We start from the raw sequence: 22,252 nt of genomic DNA, 5'->3' as shown, positions 1-22,252 counted from the left end.
TATAGTATTACTAGTAGCTACTATAGCATTTTATCGACCCGGTGCATATGGTCTTAAATTAAGACACACATGACATGACTGTGCATAAAACTCTTAATTTAAGACTTTATTCCATAGCCATGTTTTCCCCTCCAAACGCATTTTTTCCGGCCTCTAACTATCGATCTGGATACCTCTTTAGTTCGCTCCTCATCTTTCTGCAATATTGTACCTTTTTAAAGAATATAAACAAAGGGGCAGAAAAATAAACTAAATTGATGCTAAAAAGGAGATTATGGGTGGAAGTATTGCAACTTACAAAGCTCATGATCAAGAAAGTAGCTGGCGAGGTAGATTATAGATATTTTTATCAATTGCCTCCGAAATTCAAATTCAATATTGCTAGTACTATATATAAACCATTCAAACAGACGCTACCTAATTAAATATTAAACATGTACTGTGTGTATTATCAAATCATGTACGCACTAGACCCTGAACACCGCGCTACCTGATCATTACCGCAAAATCATAAAATAAACCATACAACCCCCCTATATATCTAGAAATTAGAATATTACCTGACCTTTTTACTGATTGGAACGGCAGGTGCATGGTCAGAAGAAGAACTCGGTTCTCCAGAAGTAGAGCTGGATCCCCACCCAAAAGTCGGCAAACTGCGAGGCAAAGCCGGTATAGAAGGTAAACCCTTTGGCAAAGAAGGTAAATAAGCCATAACATTACTAACCAATCCATACGCTCCTCCCGGCTCCATCGCTCTCCCCTTATCGATCCCGAATTCCACCTCTAATATCCTCCCACTCGGATGTGTAAGTACCACCACATTGGTTTTCACAACATCCGCGATTCTCGCATGGTAATTCCCAGGAATCCACATGACTTTTTCATCGCCCCTCACCACCCATCCGTTCTTAATTTCCATGTCCACTATTAATTCCCATACTCTCATTCCCATTTCTTTCGATATTGTTATCAACCGATCACCAGATGGTAGGAAGGCAGCAGCAAGTGTAGTCTCCCCGTAAATCTGGTTAAGCCTCCAAAAAGATTGAATGCACCTTCCAGTCTCGGAATCGAATATTTGAATCCCTCCTTTGTCTTGAATAGCCGCAATTCTTTTACCATTCGGTGAGATAACCACTGTGGTTCTCTTCTTTCTAGACTCCGAGCATTCTAACACCACCTGCCCTTCCTTTGTCCCCAGTGGGCGGATATAAACACCAAAACCCTTCGCCCAAATCACCACTCTCTTCTTCTCGCCATCCAAAATTTTCATGCTCCCTTCTTCGAGAAATCTTTGGGCCCAGCCCAAAGTAAGTCGTTCACCCTCAAAAACGTAGTCCTTTTTACAGACTTTTATATCACTGTCGTAATCTATAACCGCTAGTGCCGTTGAATCGGTGCTTACGAAGGCCATGTCCAATATGTCGCCCGAATCTAGCTGATTCCAAACCTCTACTCCAGTTTTTATACTTCGCAGCGAAACGTTTGTTTTAGAGCAAAGAAATGCCATGAGTTCCCCGTCCGGTGAGAATAACATTTCAAGATGTTGATTTTTTTTGGGAGGGTTGTAGGTGGCCTTGAACGTGGCTTTGGAATTATTCGTAACATCCGAAATATTCCAAAGTGTGACTTTTGTCGGATCCGTTATCAAAGCCACAGTATGGTCTTCGTATATCTTTGGTGAGAAGTAGATTTCGTAGACTTTCTTCTGGCCGTGTTCTAGTATAATGCCGTCCCATTTCTTTGTTAGGTCTCTAACGATAACTATCGGCGAGTCCGGAAGACTATATGCGACCAGGCGTAGATCATGCGAAAATACAACTTTCTGTTTACTGTTCGTTCCGGGCTTCACAACCATTAGAAGGTCATTGTATCCTTCTGCAAGTGTTTTGGTAGTGTCATCTTGGTTCTGTGAGTCGTAAATGTCGACCTTGGCAGATAGTTTCGGTGTAGATGGTGATACTGAACTCTCTTTGAACTCGAAAAACCTCCAGAGATAGTATACTTGTAGCGGCGTTTTTGCAATCACATCCCCATATCGCTTTAGGAACTTCTCTAGGTTCTTTATTTTTTCCGCCATCGCCGGTGGAAGGCTTTCCATCCTTTTTTTCTAAATACATTTTCACCACAGGTTAGCTAAAATCCTAAAATTAGAAAAGCGGAATATATTCCCACTTACAGCAGCGGCATTAGTCCTCAGAAACTTTGTCATACTAATAATCCGGTTTAACTCATCAGCCCCTAGGAGGCCAATAAGTTCAATCCAATGCAACCAGTGCTCCTCCAGGAATATCCCCAATTCGCCCAACGGAAGTTCCGCCTTCGCATACATAAAATGGGTAAGCCACTGATGGTACGCAAACCGCAAAGAGGGACGGATGCATTTTACTCTATCATCCATTGCAATCTCTGCCCTCGGGGTCCCGTACATCTTGATCTTGCAAATGTCTTCCACCAATACATTATTCATAAGGACAAAGAGCCTTTGTAGCATATCGGAAAGAATGATAGGCTCCTTAGACGAAAAGTAATGGTGTGAGACCGCCGGTGATCTCGAATTCCGACAAATAATAGGGCATAGTAAACCATTTGCGATTTTTACCTCGGAATCCAAATCTTTCGTGGGGATGAACACCGAGGTTGCTGAATTTATTAGCTGCAGTACTTCAGTCGCCTCGATGCCGTAAATGTCTGATATTATCGAGGATGAGATCGTGTGTTGAAGGTAGCATGCAGATGCGAACTGCAGTATCTGTCGATACTTTACTTTTTTGTCTTCGTCCTCAGCAACATCCTTACGCAAGAGTAATTTATCGAGAAGAAGCAGGCATTCTTCTTGTCTCAGGGACATAGCCGTAGCATCGAGTCTAAAAACCCGAGGTCGTAGGTATTCCGTAATTTTAGAGAGATTGTACCCAGGCGTCAAATCCTCATAAGTCTTAGCCTTCTCGGTGTTTCCAGACTTTGTATAATTCTCCTTCAACATCCAGTAACATATATTCATCTCCTCAAGGAAATTGTGGTCGCGTGCGAACTTGGAGCCCTGGATGAACCACGCCTTAGATACCTTGTCGTCTCCCCGTTTCGTGGCAAGAATTCCTTGAAAAATCATATATTCTGTTCGAAGCTTCCTTTGTAGATCGATATCTGAATCAATCTCTTCATTATTGCTTGGAAGGCGTCTTATATTCTCGTGCGGTACATCTGCGTGTAAACCTAGCCGAACAAGCTCGAGATACCATTGGAGAGGGGCTCTCCCTTTCCGCTCCTCTACTGAACTGATGAGACCGTCGAGCGAGCTAAAAGCGATATCCCACTGCTGCTTCTCAACCGCAGTAGCGATGTTGAGTTTTTGAAGGATGAGGGCATCAAATTCTTGCTGCTGGGAGATTATTCTACTATTTGCAATCACGAAGGAGTCATCTGAAGCGTCTGACTTATTCCCATCATCATCATCATCTTCTTCTTCTTCTTCCTCGTTGGATGGCCCCCACATCGTCTCCGTTTTGTGGGTGACATTGGTAGACTCTGTTTCGGTTTGAATTCTCGATAAGGGTAAGCGATGAGAAGGATACGAGTGCTCTGAATCCAAGTGCTCTTTTGGCGGTACGGGCGGTGCAGGATTTGATCGTTGAGATGGCGAAGGAGATGGTGGAGCTCCTTGAAAATTTGGCAGCGGCGTCTCGGAAACTGGGACTGTTGAAAGTGGCGGAGGAGGAGGTACAGGTAGCTCTGGAAGTCGACCTTCAGCATTCTCATATCCTTGGGCCTCGAATACCCTCCCTTGCCTCCTCCAGGCTTGATTTTCGAAATAACCATCCCTCCCCCTCTCCAAACTTGACTTCCTAACTTCACTATTCTCCTGCCCTTCAACCCCCCTAGTGGTAACGAAAGTCTCTGACATCCTTCTAGGGTCGCCCAAATGAACATCCTCAACCGCTACATTCTCTACATAAGTAGCGATCGGCTTGACTATGTGTACCGTTGAAATTGTCGCATTTTCATTGTAATGGTACGGTGGCGGCGCATCTTCCTCAAGTCCTGAGTTACCAGATCCTGGGGTAGGCTTCCACCGGCTCATTCGTTTAAATATTTTAAACGCCATGGGTGCAGGTTAGGCAAGTAAGTATACATGTGCCTGTCTGATCGATCGGGTAGTCGTTAATATAACGTTAGAACCGGGATTAACGTTGACGTCAATTATCGGGGTTGATCCTAGTCTTTAGTCGCTCTGTCGTCTTATCTTAAAGAAGCGAAATATGAGTAAAACGATAAACTATACTATAGATGTGATATTAACAAGATGGTACCTTTGGGTCTCAAAGATGATGGCTTCCGTGTAGGGTGAAATCCGCATTAATAAATACTGGGTAAGTTTTCCCCATGGCACCGATCCTATCGCATCGATTTGAGAGTATGTGAACGTGGTAGTAGCATGACAGATGGCCTCATTTTATTTTTCCTTGAAAACCTTCGGCCTTTTGCTTAGGTGCCTCACCTCATCTCTTCTTCTCCGCACGAGGCTGCAGGATTTCGATGTTCGCGCGAGCAAATCTATTGGCTGGTGTTGAGGAGGCGCATATGCGGCTGATAAGAAAGCTTCGGCACAAGTATCAGGCTACAATCTTCCTAGTTAAAGGTCATTCAATTCCTCAAAACAAATCTCTCCCCCAAAAAGATATTGGTTCGAGGCTCCAGGAGTTGCACACAGGACGGACCTATAATCAGTAAAGATGAAGAAATAGATATATTTTAATGTACATACATGCCAAATCGACTCAATTCTACCACAAGGAAGGAAGGAAATAAAGACCAAGGAAGAAGACATCACTAGAAAGCCAGGGTGGAAAAAAATAAAGCGATGATATGATATGGGCATCCCGATTATCGATTAAACTCTTTTCTGAACTCCCAGCATTTTGCATTTTGCATTGTTGCACCCTGAACACCAAAGATTTTGAGCGTGTCTGCCAAAGAAAGAACAACCATAATGATGACAAAGAAAGAAAATATGATCCTAAAAAGCGGACAATGGGGAGCGATAGATGGGAGGGGTTCTCAGTATTGCAGTCCCAAGCATAACCGAAGGTCCAAACATGTACTTGTATGACTTTACCACATATATGAGCCTATATAATTAGTAAATCACGAAGCTTCTGACTCTAAGCTAGACGGTGAGCCTTGGTGGCTAAAAGCCGCCGAAACAGGCGACGATGCAAAGTCCTCGCTCTTGATATCTTCGGTCTTCACGTCAGCAATATTGTCCGCTTTATTCATAGGATATAAGTGCCCGCTCAAGATCTTGTTCATTGTGAACATATGTACCTTGGCGGTCGGGAAAACAGTTCGAAGGTTTTCGTCGCAGATGATGTAGCGTTTGTCGTTTTGATCTTGGAGATCGTTTTGTTTTATATAGGCCCAGATACGCTTTACTGTTTCTGGGCGTGATAGTTGTGTTTCACCAAGAAGAGTAGATAGCTGTGGCGAAAGGATGAGAGGTTGCTATGCTCGATGTTAGCTATACTCATGCTCTAGACTGGTATCACCAAGCTTGAGAGTTTGACTTACGTGGAACGGATTGTTTGCATTGATCTTCCGCTTCTTCTTCTTTTCTCCACCTTCCTCGACACCGGAATCGTCGGAAATGGTGGCACTACTCTTCTTCTTCTTCCTCGGGGCAACAACTTTACGTTTGACAGCCGTAGATCTAGAAGGACGGTCCTGTGAGTTCCATTCGGCTTGCATTTTGGCAGCTAAACGAGCGTCATTTTCCAACGACGACGGGCTAGCTACTGACTTGCGCTTTTTGGACGGAGAGGCTCCGGGATCTTCTTTCTTAACAGCGTCATAACCATTTGTCTCTTGTTTGACAGGTTGGACATTTTCCGGGCCGGTTTCTTCTAGGATCTCGTCAAAGCGCTTTCGGATGAGGTCTGAGATTTCGGCCTAGATAATCTTATTAGCTCATCACAAGGATACTTATATGATAGGGTAAAACGAAGAACCTTCTGGTCGGTGATGTCGTAACCAAGCTCCTTCTGAAGAGCTTTACGGACATCCTTAGACGAGATGGAGGCTAAATCGCCAGCCTTTAGAATCCTGTCGATGATTGGAGTATATAGAACCTCGTCGAACTCCATGTCTTCTGATTCGACTTGTTTCTTGACGTCCGATTCAGGTCTTCTTCTTGCACGCTTCACTGTATGGTTTTTGGTGGTCGCAGTAGTATTGGTAGTAGTAGCAAGAGAGCGAGCGAAGATGGCGATTTGCAGATAGGTCCTGGAATTTGTAGGAGAACGGTTACCACTATGGTAGCAGAGCAGGAGCTGTGGGGTGGTAGAGAGCTGGCAATTGTTGACGGCGGTGCTACGGCTTTGAGCTCCAGAGCAGAAACGACGGCTGCATGAAGACAAGGCTCTCCCGCCAGTAGCAGCTCGGCAGAACGAGCGGGAGAGGGATCCGGCAATCGATATTAAAAACAGTTTGCTTGAATGCGAATACTACAGCTGCAGGTCGGCCGGGTTCGTCCTTGTCTTTGTTTGTGGTGGAGATGCTGCCAATTGCGGAGTCTTTCTCTTTGGTGAACTGGTGATTGTAGTTTTTTTGTGTACGTGCGTTCGGTGCAGAATTTCTGATGCAAAGTACCTGCGGGCAGACCTTCCGAGACTAGACAGGGCACGCCACGGACAGCAAACAAGAGCAGAGCCGCACCAGAGCCAACTAGGAAATACTCTAGATACTTCGGGAAGCCAAAATTTAGGTCCGGGGAAGGAGGTCTAAATTTTTTTTCGCGTCAAGAGATCGCGACTCTTGGAAATTTTTGGCCGGGATGCGATGAGAAGAGATCGGGCCAGGTATATGCAGGCTTGTCGTTCGTTCGGATAGTTTGAACCGTGGCCTAACAAAGCAAAGACAAAAAAAGAAGCGCAACTGCAAAGAAGCAATATGAAGTCGGCACAGTGCTGCGCTGCACCGATCAAAGAACGAGAATTAAATTTAATAGACGAAATAGTACCAACAAACAAACAGGACAGACACGAATTGGAAGCAAAGCAAACTTAGTATTCAAAGAATGACTATTGTTTTTTTTTCATATATAATGCATGAACGAGAGTGAATGGGGTGTGTGTGAGAGAGTGTGTGAGAAAGGGAGGGAAGAGAGTAAGCTAGTAAGTGAAAGAGACAACGATCAATTACAAGATCGTACAGAGGACAGAACTAACCCCTTCGGACAGTATTGTCCTACCCCAGACCGAGATAACCGTTAAAGGCCGTGGATTATCGGGAGAGACCAGTTGGGAATATCCGGAATACAACTATTTATGGGACCGAGAGCTCGAGGGGAGGGGAATTCGGAAAGAGAAGAAGTTAGGCTTCGTATCATATATAAGTACTTACTTAGGTACGTATATATACTGATACAGCAAGAGAGGAGAGTCCAGTTAGATGCTGTCCGAAGGAGACTGATTAAAGGAATGCTAATGTAAGCCGGTACATATGCTGCATTGCTCTGGTAAGCAGGTTGAGATCGCGCTCGTGGCACAATCAATCACGCTGCCCTGCAAATGCCAATGCAGAATGTACTTACATACATTGCATCGACCAGCATCTTCTTCTTCAAGTACAGGCTTAAGCTTAAAGCACGATGATGTGGAAGAGCTGATGCCATCCATTTGCATCCCGGTCCGCCGCATGTGCCAGGGGGTTAACGGTCTGGCTGGGCGCCACGTGAGACATCTGCCCTGCTCCACCATCCCTGGGCTGGGCTGGCCTGGTGGGGACTTTTGCTTTGCGGAGATAGCATCGATATCATGACCCATTTACGGCATCCGCTGGCATAACTAATATGCTATGACCATCAAGGTCGTAGTCATTTCAAGATAAGTTATTAATTATTTCAGTCAAAACGATATATTATACTTATACCATATACGCGTATAGATCTCAAGCCGTTCTCGCGAATCTCGGTGGCACAAAATACCACAAAGTCAACACCTCTACGACTTTCTATATGTCGTTGGTCGAGCAAGCCTTTTCTAGAGATGTTATTCATGAATTCAATTCGGATTGATATGTACTTAGTTAAAGCCGTAATTGCGACCCGAGGGACCTATTTGGGCGAAGTTATATTTAATCGGAAGATTGGGCAGATTCTACACCAAATAATGAAAGAATGTTTATATTTTTGTTCTAATTAAAGAACCATTTGCAATCGAGCCACTCTGGCCTGGTCTGATCGAAGACATGCATAACATACAACAAAGTATTACAGTGAAATTCGAAAATTAAAAGGAAAATTCCCGATTAATCGATTGAGGACTAAAAAGACCGTATTCCAGCAGATTTGACTCGAGACACCTTGATCAATTGTCTAAGGATAACAAACCCTCGAATTCAAACCCATATCCGGCCAATGCGTGATCGGTAGGAACAGAAATTCTCGGTTATACACTAGCCCTCAAAGGAGTCGACGCCCAGTCTCCTAAATTTCGCCCTTTCGGCATCACTCAAAACGATATTATCCTCAGATACCAAATTCGTCGCTTGCTCAAAATCTGGATTTCGCCGCTTCAATACTCTCTTCGCTTCAGTACCAGCGAAGTGCTTCCGCAAAGTTTCATCCTCCAAAGCTTGCTGAATAGCAGCGACACCATCTTCCAAGTAATCACCACCAAGCACAAGAACTAAATGAGCATCTGGGGTGGTAAGAAGTTTATGGGCTGCAGCAGCATGAGATTTGTCCAATGGAGGAGTGACTAAGATTGTAGTCTCTGCGAGAGCGACCCAAAGAGGCAAATCCTCATCAAAGCTCCAGCTCAACTTAACACCTATCTTATGGACACCAGCCAGAGGGAACAAGGCACCTTGTCCACCACGGAGAAGAGTAAGAGACGAGGTGACACTCTCGCCGGGCTTGAGATTTTTGATCTCTTCCTCGCGGTCAAGGTAAAAGAGTGTGTGGAAAATGCAGATTTTTCCGGTTGGGTCGGTGACTTGTCCTGAGAGAGTATGCGATTTGAGACTGATATCTGCGGGGACATTAACTGGCTGCTCGCCTGTGTTTGTGAGAGTGAGGTTGACACGGACTGGTGCTCCAAGTGGCACCTCGGAATGGTCTTTGATAGGCTCAACCTTGAATACCAACTCTGGATGTTCATATTCAGTATCTGAATCAGGTGGTGTAATGGGTGGCGTAGTGTTTGAAGCATATCCAAAGTCGACTCCACCAGGTCTAACAAAAACGTCGGGCCAATGGCGGATTTGGAACAGATTCCTATCGGCGTGGTTCCATTTAATGTTCTTAGAAAGAGGACTGGCCGCCGTGGAGCGGTTAATAGCCCTTCCAGTCTGATTCATGAATGAAAAGTCGAGAACTGGTGGCTCTCCGTCGCCACCATCATCGTTATGGAGAAGGCCAAAGGCATGCCCGAGCTCATGGAGTGCAGTACGGAAGTATGCACCCTTGATTGTACCATATCGTGAGTCTTTCCATTCGCCCCACCCTTCTTGAAAGCCGGTTACGACGTGAGAGCTGACTTGGAGACCTTCACGAGGGATATTGTTTGAATCAGTAGCGGAGTTGTCGAACATTACCCCAAAGGCATTCACAGTATTAAATTTTGTGGCAAGCAGATAGTAGCGCCACTCGGTATCCAAATTGGACGCATCCCTCCTTGCCAACATTGTTTGGTGAGATTGGGTTAGGGACCAATACCCGTCCTCAGTATCAACAATGTCACCATCACTTTCAACCACCTTAACCTCAAATCCGACTCGACCAAACACTGAGTTCCAATCCTCAAAGTTCTGACCAACAACGCCGCCATTATCCAACGGCCTTTCAGAGCCAGGGACGTTATCCATTTCGACTGTGAACTTACGATAGAATTGCGAGACACGCCCCATCTTCAACCTAAACTCGACTTGTCCTGTTTTGTCTGAGACGACATCGCCTTCTGCGTAGTCACCAGGATATGGGTATCCAGCTGGTGCAGTCGTCCACTTCATCGTAGCAGTATAGCCACCATCAACGGGCTCCTGAGTGAAACTAAAGGTAGTCTTGTTGGTTTGGACATACTTGAACTTTTGGAATCCAAGTGTGAATGAAGTCCTGCCGGAAGGAACTCATCGATCTGTGTGATACGAAGGTAGTACCGGTAGTTGCTTCTAGCGAGAATTGGGATGCCAGAGGCCGGGTTAGGGGCGGGGAGATTGAGCCAGCGTCGAGGGAACCCGGGGAGGTTAATCAAAACGCGAGGTCTTTGGTAAAGATCCCCGCTTGCTGTGCGCCCTTCAGAGTTGACTTCGATACGTATGGTACCATCATAATTCTGCCCGCCACTAGCAGCAGGCTCGAGATTGACGAGCCATGCACCTTGGTTCAACCACCTGAACCATATTGGCGGCCAGGTTATTGGTGGAGGCTGGAATGGCGGTAGAGGTCTTATGACTGGTGGAGCGGGGACCGGCTCCTCACCATCCGTTGATGGATTCTGGGGGATGTTCCAGGGTAGAATATTTGGAAGAGGTGGAGCACTCATGATTTTAAGTTATGGAAAGAGTAAGTAATTATATAGAATTAATGTTCAGCTTGCAATTGGTAGAGTTAAGAACAAAGTTGCCGCTTTTTGATCGAATTATAGATACTGTTAGGGAAAGATAGTTATCTACTTGGGGACAGTTCCAGGTGAAGCCTGAGGTTCAAGAGTGCCTTATATAATATTCCCAGGGGTTGAAGTCCTAGTACGAGAGTATAAGATTACCAAATCCTGGATCCAAAATCCTGTAGTTACAATGGTAAGCTTGCGATAATCATCGCTAGAAAGGCGAAGTTCGACGTTTAATGATCCTTCGTCATGATAGGACGAATGCCGAAGGCTTACAGTTTTCAGCTCATTTACTTCCCCTAGCAAAAGCAAGAGTATCTCGAAGACTCGAAGCTTGAACATGACGCGATGTTCTAGATCGTGATGTCAATGTAGCTCTACACTTCAACATCTGTCGACGGATCCGCGGACGCCACGGACACTGACGAAACTATCGACGTTATCGATACATATCCGTAATTGCAAAAGTGCACATGAAGTTTCCCCCCTGCTGCAGCCTTAAAGCGTTCCAGCCAATGCCATGCCGATATCATAGACACAAGCTCCCTCGTCAGACTTCGGTTCATCCGACTTGCAGCTGCATGCAGCTTCTCAGCCTCGAGCATCGCAAGCAAGACTCTAAGGCCAGTAGACCATTGGTCTTTTTGTCGCCGCCAAGTCGACTAGCTGGGACATTACACCTTCGCGATGATGATAGAACATGCGGAATTAGAGCGGCTGAAAGAATTGATCCCACCTTGGCGTCTTGTCAACCATCAAGCCGTGTCTGCAGCCCGAACATTGCATAGGGCTTGATCAGGTGAGTGTTGGATTTCTCATTTGGGACGTTACACAAACCACAACTAACCAATCAGCGAGTCGAGGTGACTAACCCTTGCAGTGTGCTTAGACATGCCTGCGGACTCTATCAACGTCACGGCTGCGGCGGCGGTACCGTTATCGCGGAAGAGATATGAGAGGCTCGGTAAGAATATTTTCTTGTTCCCTTCTAGTTCTTTTCTAGGGCGTTCGGAGTTTACACTTTTGAGCAACATCGCAGGATCTGAGCGCGCATGAGGGATTATCCAAGTAAGCCGGCCTCGACTCTAGCTCTTCGTTTTTGGCTTTGTGGCCGCTGGTGGATTATTATATATCGCAAGTTTTGCCGACGGAATTTGCCAGTAAATCAATATCTTAGTGCATTTCTGTGTGCAACTTATGGCGTGAGACAGCAATGACCTCGATCGAGGGAGGAACTAAAAGACAGCACGTAGAAAATGTCCAGGCCAATCAGTATTGAGACCTTACATGTGTGAGTTACTCCAATTTGAATTTGTTTTATTAATCCATCCATTTTCTCAATGTTAGTTTTAAGTTTTGCTGTAGGAAACATTCCGGCTTCAGCCGTCTGTAGGTATTGAATCCGCTAGGATCCCCACTGATCGCCTGGATTCGAGGCTACCCACTGATAGCTAAGTTCCTAGCTAGCTTTGCATCGCATGCAAAATCAACGGTGTCATATATATGCATTTGGCTGAAAGGTTCGCCGTAAAAAAAACTGCATCAGACTAAGCCACGGCGCTCCATAAATCCTTTATTAGGCTCAACGCTATAGATCTATCATCCTGATCAATTGAGGTCAAGGTGGCGGCACCTTCATTCTAACCTACATATCTTTTCAACTTCCTTAGCTCTCTCTTTCTACGGTATCTGTAACTAGATTTACGTCGCGGGAATGGTAAGGTTCCATAATGAACTTCATTGATGCAATTGGCCAGTCTCATCCAGAGCTAAAATTTGACTTCAATCGTTGTATACCAACATGTTCAAATTTCTGCTAAGTGGTTGCACAATGATGCCAAGGCCATAAGAGTCATATCACAAGACTCACAATATCTTTCAAGATCTCATCTCATAGCCGGCTAATTCTTATTTATGCCTTAAAAAAATGTACTCATGATCTTATATATAGAGCATATGGTGCCACGCAGTGACTCATGTTAGCCTCAAAATTAACTGCGAAAGGGGCAAATATACTACCCAAAATTCCGGCCAAAAGACCAAAAAAGGGTGGACCGCGTCTGCTATACGAGACCACATGGGTACTAAAAAAATAATACCCTAAAATTCCTCCCATGAATTCTGATCAAAGCAAATTCCGCGCGCCAGATCGAAGGCGACTGCAACACGAGTCCAGGCGATCAAGTTATAAAATACAACAGTCTTAGTTATGCCAAGCACCAAGAATAGTTATTGTCACGTGGATATTCGGTTGTGTTGCTGTCGCTTAGGGCGTCTAAGCTTCCCCACCAAAACGAAAGCCCACACTGAAATTCTGTGGCCGACCCAAAAATTTGCTTCTGCAGCTCCAACAGACGACACGACCGTCAAAACCCATGCACTCTCCTTTCATTGTCGACTCACCACAGTCACATTAATCGACCCCACCTGCTCCCTTTTAAATACCATCATCTACCCCGAAATTCTACCCTATTGACGGCAGAATATAATATACTACATCACTCCGAGACTACTACTACATCACCTACCGCCCACAATGACGGCAGACGAATTCTACGACGACGAAGAAGAGATCGACTTCTCCGGTATATCTTCATCCGATAAGGCTCCGTTATCGCACCGGTAACTAACTTACCTAATAGATCTCCGAGAACAATATGAAGTTAAGCTAGAAGAGGGCCTTGACACCTTCGTCGTTATCGACGGGCTGCCAAAGGTTCCTGAGGACAACAAGCCCAAGCTTGTCAAATTCTTGGTCAAGAAGCTACAGGCTGTCGGAACGACAAAGGAGGACGCGGTCTATATGCCCATGGGCGATGATGGACAATCTCAAGGGTACTTTTACCGATGATTCAGGATCTTCGGGTGGCACTAATGCTGACGGACATGACGTAGATTCGCCTTCGTCGAGTACGAAACCGCGACCCAGGCCGCCCAAGCTGTTAAGAAACTCAACGGCCTCGCCCTCGATAAGAAGCACACCTTAGCGGTTAACAAGTTAACCGACATTGAACGTTACGGCCGTGAAGGTCGCATCGACGAAAAGTACGTCGATCCGGAACCAGAACCGTTCGTTGAACAGGAGCATCTCCGCTCTTGGATTGGTGACGTTCGCGCCCGTGACCAATTCGTTCTCTTCCGCGGAGACACCGTTGGTGTCTACTTTAACAACAAGAAAGACTCTCCTGAGATGACTGTTGAACGTCAATTCTGGACAGAATCATTCGTCAGATGGTCGCCTCTTGGAACTTACCTCACATCATTACATCCACAGGGTGTTCAGCTATGGGGTGGCAGCAGCTGGAAGCGTATGGCCAGATTCCCACATCCAGCTGTCAACCTAGTTGACTTCTCCCCCAACGAGAAGTACCTTGTCACCTGGTCCAACAAGCCAATCGTCTACCAGGAAGGAATGCCAGGCCTAACACCTGAAGAAGATGGTAAGACATACGTTGTCTGGGATGTCAACACCGGGAAGCTCCTTCGTTCCTTCCCACCTATTGAGAATCCACAGGAAGCCGACAAACCACCAAATCTGCGCAAGAAAATCCAATGGCCGCTCTTCAAATGGACCGCTGACGATAAGTACTGCGCCAGAGTCACCCCTGGCTCCTCCATCTCCGTCTACGAAACACCTTCCATGGTTCTCCTTGACAAGAAGTCGATTAAACTCGAGGGTGTCGTCGACTTCGAGTGGTCTCCTTACGCTCCAACTGAGGATGAAGCCAAGAAGGCTTCCGGTGAACAACTTCTCTGCTACTGGACTCCCGAAATCAACAATCAGACCGCCAGGGTGTCCCTGATGGCCATCCCTTCCAAGGAAATCATCAGAACAAGAAATTTGTTCAGCGTATCAGACTGCAAGCTTCACTGGCAATCAGAAGGTGCCTACCTCTGCGTCAAGGTTGACAGACACTCCAAGCGTGGCAAGTCTACATTCACAAGTCTTGAGTTCTTCAGAATTAAGGAGAAGAATATCCCCAACGAACCCATCGAGATTCAGGACACAGTTATCAATTTCGCGTGGGAACCAAAGGGCGACCGTTTCGTCCTCATCACCGCTGGAGAACTCCCACCAGCAGGCGCCGCCCCCGCCCCACCAAAGACATCTGTCTCCTTCTATGCTCCCGAAAAGACCAAGTCTCCACCAACTGGACCATTCCGTCTCATCCGCACAATTGATAAACGTAACTCTAACGCCATCTTCTGGTCCCCCAAGGGAAGATTCTGCATTGTCGCTACTATTAACTCCCAAGTCAGCCACGAACTCGAATTCTGGGATTTCGATTTCGATGGCGAAAAGAAGGAGTCTGAGAAGGATCTCGCAGCCAATCTTCAGTTGATCGGAACCGTTGAGCACTACGGTGTCACTGATTTGGAGTGGGATCCTTCGGGTCGATATGCGGTCAGCAGCTCCAGCATGTGGAAGCACACAGTACGTTCTCAAACTATTACGATTGTTTTCTATTTAGAATTTGGATGAAAGCTAATTATAAACTACAGATGGAAAACGGCTATCATATGTGGGACTTCAAGGGCAACTCTCTCCGCGAGGATCATATCGAACGCTTCAAGCAATTTTCCTGGCGTCCACGCCCACCAACCATGCTGTCCAAAGAACAACAAAAGCAAGTCCGCAAGAACCTTAGAGAATACAGCAGACAATTCGATGAGGACGACTTGATCCTTGAAAGCGAAGCTTCCGCCACGATTATCGAGGCCAGGAGACGTCTTCTCGAGGAATGGCGCGCATGGAGAAGCAAGACGGAGAGAGAGCTGGAGGAAGAGAGAGAAGACCTTGGGTTACCGCCTCTGGGAGTTGATGAAGAGAAGGATATGGAGGGCGCCACTGTTATCGAGGAGATTGTTGAAGAGGTTATTGAAGAGAAGGAAGAGGAGATTGCCTAGACTACCCCAGTTTCAAGGTAAAGGAGTTGTTGGGGAAGTGGGGTATTGTGCGAGATCGGATGAAGCATACTTTGATTCTTCTGTTACTTTTTTCTTCTTCTTTTGTAACTTTATCCAAAAGTGCTTATTCTGTACATATATGGAAGGGGGGCTGTTGATACAGTTAGCTAATTAGAGCGGAAAAAAGAATTCAAGAGTTGAAGTATCAGATGATATTCCTACATTTGGTATAATAATTCATAATATGAAATTAACCAATGAACATTTTCAATGAACGAAGCCAGTGTTAGAAAACGTTTAAACCGCGTAGAGCTCAAGGTTTCTTTTGATATCAAAATCGGGCTTCTGCGCGCCTGCGCATGCATGTTGGAAAACGTAATCGAGTTTGCGTTGGTTCAGATAAGCATGATTAATGCATATTCAAGGGCTTATCTCTTTAACATCCCGAAAATGAATTTCTACAAAATGCAACTACATACCATGATTTGTGCGAAGAGGCCGACGAAAATGGGAAAAAGATCCCGAGCAAGGGGGAGGAACTTACCGGGTATCTTGGGAGCTTGGACTTCTTTTTTTTTCCTTTCGTTATGCACGTAATTATCACCGCCTTTTTTTTGTTTTATTTTGTTTTTCTGTTTTTAATTGGGGTGATTGATGCGGATGGCTTGCTGGGTTTGAAACCGGGCGTGGCGGTTGAGGGATGTTTTAGGGAAGTTGATATTCTTAGTTAGTATTGCTTTTGCTTCCCATGTTCAATTCATGACACTCGCGATCACGATCTTGACATGATATCCTGGTTTCCCTACATGTCCCACGACGCATAAGCTCGCCTACGTTTGTTACTTTTTATTTCTTTTAATCTCGCCTACAAGGAGCATTTTACACAAAGAAGGAAGCTGCAAGGTAGGCCATCTCAACATCATTGGTTTGTCTTCACACCATCCTGTGGAATTTAAATATTTCTCTATGCTTTTTTTGGAGGATATTTTAATATTCTTGTTTCGCGAAAGTCGGGGGGAAGTCGGGAGGGCGGTTCCGAGACCGGGGGGACCATTCCATACCATACGGGATATGATAACAATAGGATTATTGTATTGTCATGATCATGACATATGATACCAGGGGGTGTCTTGTGAGAGCGTGGGAAAAGGAAAGAGAGGTATGAAGATATATATTTGATGTGGGAACCTGAGCTGAGACGCGGAGTGTGTGTTCGTCATCAAACTGATATCGGAGTATCTGAGCCCTTTTGCGATCGGCCGGCCGGCTTCGCCGTTAAGGATTGCGAGATATGAAAGCTTGAATATCGGATCGAAAGGCTTGGAATTGGAAGGTTGCAAGAGGGGAAGATTGGGTACAGGATTGCATGCATTGGGGTTTCGAATGGTATTTGGGGGGATGGAGAATGCAATGATATATTAAGATATTATATGATTTTAACATATTGTCATATCTGGTATTGGTATGCCTAGAAAATTGTGTCAGGTCTTACTCAGAATATCTACATAGGGTACCTTCTAATATCATTTGGTTTAGAAGGTTTACCCTTCGCTGTTTTTTCATCGCCGTAATATATGGTTGGTCTCGGAAAGGCCATGCATGGGAAGCTTCGAAGAATATCCCTTCAACTTGTCTCGTCGCCATACGAGATAACTCTTAAGCAGAACTAGTTAACACTAGAGCCTTTCGTAAAGAAAATACATATTTTTCTTGTTGGAGAAAACCGCTAGAATAGGCATTTAATTAGAAATTCAGTTAAGCTAAAGATATATGAATTAATCTACGAATGAGTCTATAAACCAATATAGAATAAATAACTACGTAGCCCATATGCGTCTCGCCAAAGTCCCAGGCTTTCACGGGCTAAGTGCTCCAGGATCCCATTCCGACATCCCACTAGCTCCAGAAAACCCTACGGCTATAACCGATACCAAGGCCGCAGATCTCATAAAAAAAAAGAAGAATATATTTCATCTTAAGCGCCTGGGCAGCCTGCAGTATTCCATCATCTCTTGGGGTCCAAGCTCAAATAGCGGACCGTTATATATAGTCGAGCTCGGGTAGATAGGATAGAAAACGTTGGATCGATATGGGGTGATATGCAAGATGCATTGTGTTCAGCTGGACAACTATCTTTTTTCACCCCACTTCTGGCGGCCACTGGTTTGTATGTCAAGGATTATTGGCAGCTTGGCCGATGTAGTCACTTTGTTACTTTTATTGGTTGATTAGACATGAAGTATGTTCCAGTGAATATGACTGAGAAGAATAAAACAGTTACGGAGTTGGGTATCCTCTCCGGGTAGAAGTCTAGACTTTTGAGTAAAGGTAAGCAGCTTGAGATATTCGAATATTCTAGTAGCCTCTAAGACACTCAAAAGGGCCTAAACACCAGACACTTAGGGTTCTCGATTGAAGAGTCATTGATTTTTAAGACAACGATCGATCGTACAGGCTATGTTTAGATATTCGTGTAGTCGGTTACGGAGTCAAATTCCGCGCCTCGTGGCATATCCGTCTATTCCTTCAAGCCATCGGAATCCATACCCTTGGCGAGTTCAAGCCAAGGATGCATAGCGATTTCGTACTCGAATAGGCGTTCCGATCAAAAAATTTTAGAGTAACACTCGAGTATGACTAACATTGTGATGTCGTTTTCAGAGCCCGAATCTCCAGACCAATTAAACCGTGTTGTAAGTTCGAAATCCAACAGCCTTTGCCCAAAGACAACTTTCCTTTCTAATCAATTCCAATTGATACTTCATCCCAAAGAGTGTTCGAAAAGGGATAATTCTTGATGTATCCAAATACTTTAAACAAGCGATTGTAACAGGAGATATATACATTTTAAGTAGATTCCTCAATGCCGCAATTATTAGGAAATATTACGGAGTACGCTTCGACAAAATCGTTATATATCCACCACTAGCCACTGCATCCGAGCTCTGCAGGACTTACGGTTGCAGGGATTCGACTTCGGCGAGCTGGAAAAGGTAAGATTACGCCAATAGTATTTAAATCACTAGCGATAGATTAAATGGATTAGATTGGATCGTTTTCTTTTTTGTTTAAAGAAGGAAAGAAAGACAGTAATCCGGATGTATGAGGAATGACAGGCAAGGGCTTCTGGAAGTAATTATTTTATCGGAAGGGTGTCGCATACGAAGACGTGGGCCCAGATATAAACCAACATGCTAAGAAAGGAGAAGGACCGGCTGCCTGAATGTTCCAAATGCCGACCGCGAACAGTTGGCCTCTGTTCACAGTGTTATAGATATTGTCAGCCCCGAGATACAACATGTAAGTATGTACAGCACATATACATTCACGCGAATGGTCCTGTATGTAGGAATATTCCCGAAAGACTCAACGGAGAAATTATTGGAGAGTTCGGATGCATCATGCAATATAGGTGTGCAGACACCGAAAAGCTAGAACCTCGTCTCCCTTTTCGAAAAGCCTCTCCTGTTGTTCTTCCATTCCTCACGTCGGATTAGATAGAGGAGGGAAAGGAAGCTTACAACATTTCGGCATGTTCTGATGCAAACCTGGATTAGTTCCCAAAGTAGAGGTCGCCGTTCAAATAAGGTGTCGCAGCTTGCCCCTTCCTAGCGTCTTGGCTTCCCGCTGAGCAGGCCATTCGCAGACGCTGTTGCTTTCACGAAGCCCTACAGGCTCCACCTCTAAGAAAGCCACTGGAATAAGCAATCCATCGAACAGGGATTTTCGAGGAGGCCGATATGTCAATTCCAATTTTAAGGTACTTTATTTCCTGTTACGTGATAGAAAATAAATTTTTGCGGGGAAGAGACGGTTTTCTTAGATCTAGCACCTTCGACGAGCAGATTTCTGGGCTGACCGGTGCTCCGAAATCAGGCATTGGCAACGAACGCGTGCTTTGAACGATTCGCTGCTGTTTAAACGGGTTTTGAGCGACAGGCTGCCGAAATTTGATCCAGATCTCTGTCAACTGATCAGTGGAGTCCAGCTTCCCAGATTAGTCTTGACTTGAAGCCGCCATTATTTCCAAGTCCATTCGAGAATACTCCGTAACTGCGAAAGAAAAAAAAATGTTGAGGAGACGAGATAAGTCAAGTTCGAGCCAAACTAGAGGAGCTCGCGCGGTTAGAACATTCTCGCGATAATCGAATCGTTACCGGGATATGTCATGTAGGATGGGCATGCTCCTCGGAGACAGTCCCTTGGCCGGCATCACCGTGATCATGAGTCCAGGACAATGGATAGACGCTTGCGAGGTCACGGACGCTGCACTGTGGATGTTCCGGGATAGATTAGCACACACTTCCCCCGCTACGCCATACTAGCTGTATTGACGATTCTGGTTCCTGGTTCGAGCTCATTACGTGAGAGAATCTCGATTCGGCAGCAGATATTTCTCCAAAGCAGGACAGACAGCTCAGGTGACGAAGAGCTGGATAGGAGTATAAAGAGCCAGTGGTCAATTCTTTTCCGTCAAATGAACTGCAACTGAAGATCAATATCGTATTTTAAGCTCATGGTGTAGCAATCAATTGTCAGCAAGCAGACATCACCGCTCCCGTCGAATACAGGCCAAAGTTAAAATCGAATCGAAAACCGCATTTTTGCCCTTGCCTTACCGAAATTTTCAAGGTTTAAGAGGATAGAGCGAAGAATCCATCCATCCATCTACAAAAAGTTTCTAGACGACGCAAGGACCAGCTTTTGAGGAATCCTCTCAGATCAGATCTCTCTTTTTTTCATCTTCTCTTTCTTTTCTTTTCTTTTTTGCTCGTATCATCAGCCGGAGAGATTGACGGCGTACCTGATTTGAGGGGGAAGAGTGCAGTGGAACTTGCCCTCTTTGAGCTCGCCGAACTGGACAGGCCAGGACAGACCGAACAGGCCTAACCGACCAAACATCGCCAAAACCAAACAGGCGAGCCTCATTTGCATCTGCAACATTGAAATCCGGATCGAATAATTGAATTGCTTTAGCTTGGACGTTGCTGGTTAAGCTAGTTAAGGAGATTAAAATTACAAACGGCTATTACACACAGGTGGATTTTATCTTATACCTTTGACTTGCTTCTTTGGTGTCGTCAACACCGCCCAAAAGCCTGCCTGTGCTCCTGACCATCAACAATAACCTCGACCTCGACCTTCCTTCTTCTGCATTTTACCTACAGACATAACCAGACGCCATTGTTGCACTCGTTCACTAAATTTATTTTCAAACGGTACTTTTATCGCATCGTCAGACCATCTGTCCTTTTTTCCTTTTTTTCCCGACCGTCTTTCGTTATTCCTAGGCAGCCTTGCCCCAGACTGTTCACCACGCCGTTCTCACTTGCATCATCGAGCCTAGCCCCCGGCCTAAGACTCCACGTCAAACGAAACATAACCGCTGCCCGGCCCATACCAAACGACTTCCTGCAGCTAGCTGCCACGACCATCCCTATTCTCGGGAATATCAAATCGGAAAGTCTGCTTCCCGTTGCCTTCTGGAGCGCTTCAGGCTTGATACTTTCCCTATAAATTCCCTATTCCACCCACAGACACACCTGTCTTCTTTTCTTCACAATGACATTGAACGGTGCTGCTCTCCCCCCCAGAAAGTCTCACGACGATTCTAGCCGCCTTAGTCAGGACTTCGACCATCGTGAACGATCTACCGGCCGTGGTGGTGCCGGAAACTTTTCAAGTGCCGATTCGGTTCATCAGGAAGACGAAGAAGATTTTGCCACTCCGACCATTAAGAGCTCTATCTGTAAGTATTAACTAAAGTCATTATATCAGCACTTCGACGCCCTATATCAACACGGATGCAGCGTTGGATTTTTATGTGTCTATGAATTTTCAGACTAATCCATTATGGAATACAATTGTAGACACATCTGGACGTGGAGGGACCGGTAATATGCAGGACAACGACTTTGAACACCCAGAGTACGCTCGCGCTGCTCAAGACGTCGAGATGCTTCCCCGTCGTCCATCCACCTCCGACTACCATGGTGGTCGCTCAGGTGCTGGCAATGTCTTTCACCCATCCGATGAGGAGTTCATCGCTGCCGAAGAGTACGAACGTCGTGTCAAATATGATAGAACCGTACCTGTCGATCACTCTCGTCACGACTACCGAGGTGAGTTTTAATCAAAATCACTTCCTGAAATCGAAATAAATAAGGCATTAGGTCAGGATGCTGACGAATATCTATATAGGATGGGCTGATAAAGGCAAAGACTTCCTCTTTGGCCGTCGCCGCAAATGACTCCATCGCCGGCTACCGTCCCAAACGTCATTGTCCTTCAACTAGCAGCTACTTCAAGCTCCTATGACGTGACAGCTAGCCGGCTGGGAGGGTCCACTTACCAATCCATTTATCTGCCACGAAATACGGACTCTAAACTACGAACTACCTACCTACAAAAAGACAAGACGCAGAAAATACTTCTTCTTCTATCCTTTTTACAATACTCTTTCGTTTGATTTTTTCTGCCCTTTCCGATTACATCCTGTTCTTTTGCGTCAACGAAACCATATCCAATTTATCTAGAGTACCAACAAGGTACTCGGGTATACCCTTCCCTACTCTAGGTCGTTCCTGATTCAGGATACTGAAAAAAATAATATCTTACATCATTCACATAGGCGTTCCGGGATTAGGCAATGCATCAATGATATCCCCTCTCCTCTATTCTTCTTTTTTCTGTCCAAAGTTCAACTTGCGAGTCTTTTGTTATAGTTTCTTTAG

At 45.3% G+C, this 22,252-nt stretch overlaps 5 protein-coding genes across 5 annotated transcripts; 2 read left to right on the top strand and 3 right to left on the bottom strand.

The window, feature by feature from the left end:
- Nucleotides 1-556: 556 nt before the first annotated feature.
- Nucleotides 557-4,108, bottom strand: AOL_s00054g817 (uncharacterized protein; the record flags this gene model as incomplete). Its single annotated transcript, XM_011122133.1, has 2 exons — nt 557-2,113; nt 2,183-4,108. The coding sequence occupies 2 exons, from the start codon at nt 4,106-4,108 to the stop codon at nt 557-559; spliced, it is 3,483 nt and encodes a 1,160-aa protein (XP_011120435.1).
- Nucleotides 4,109-5,148: 1,040 nt separating this feature from the next.
- On the bottom strand, nt 5,149-6,143 carry AOL_s00054g816 (uncharacterized protein; the record flags this gene model as incomplete). Its single annotated transcript, XM_011122132.1, has 3 exons — nt 5,149-5,505; nt 5,572-5,949; nt 6,009-6,143. 3 exons carry the CDS (start codon nt 6,141-6,143, stop codon nt 5,149-5,151), a joined length of 870 nt encoding a protein of 289 aa, XP_011120434.1.
- Nucleotides 6,144-8,454: 2,311 nt separating this feature from the next.
- On the bottom strand, nt 8,455-10,544 carry AOL_s00054g815 (uncharacterized protein; the record flags this gene model as incomplete). Its single annotated transcript, XM_011122131.1, has 2 exons — nt 8,455-10,114; nt 10,159-10,544. The coding sequence occupies 2 exons, from the start codon at nt 10,542-10,544 to the stop codon at nt 8,455-8,457; spliced, it is 2,046 nt and encodes a 681-aa protein (XP_011120433.1).
- A 2,602-nt stretch (nt 10,545-13,146) lies between these two features.
- AOL_s00054g814 (uncharacterized protein) lies at nt 13,147-15,518 on the top strand (the record flags this gene model as incomplete). Its single annotated transcript, XM_011122130.1, has 4 exons — nt 13,147-13,195; nt 13,253-13,445; nt 13,506-15,045; nt 15,114-15,518. The coding sequence occupies 4 exons, from the start codon at nt 13,147-13,149 to the stop codon at nt 15,516-15,518; spliced, it is 2,187 nt and encodes a 728-aa protein (XP_011120432.1).
- Nucleotides 15,519-21,080: 5,562 nt separating this feature from the next.
- Nucleotides 21,081-21,769, top strand: AOL_s00054g813 (uncharacterized protein; the record flags this gene model as incomplete). The annotated part of the gene is made up of 3 exons (XM_011122129.1): nt 21,081-21,267; nt 21,389-21,640; nt 21,720-21,769. The coding sequence occupies 3 exons, from the start codon at nt 21,081-21,083 to the stop codon at nt 21,767-21,769; spliced, it is 489 nt and encodes a 162-aa protein (XP_011120431.1).
- Between the last annotated feature and the right edge of the window lie 483 nt (nt 21,770-22,252).

Source organism: Orbilia oligospora, assembly GCF_000225545.1.
Source record: "Orbilia oligospora ATCC 24927 unplaced genomic scaffold scaffold00054, whole genome shotgun sequence".
Lineage (NCBI taxonomy): Eukaryota > Fungi > Ascomycota > Orbiliomycetes > Orbiliales > Orbiliaceae > Orbilia > Orbilia oligospora.
This window is presented reverse-complemented; position numbering and strand designations above follow the sequence as displayed.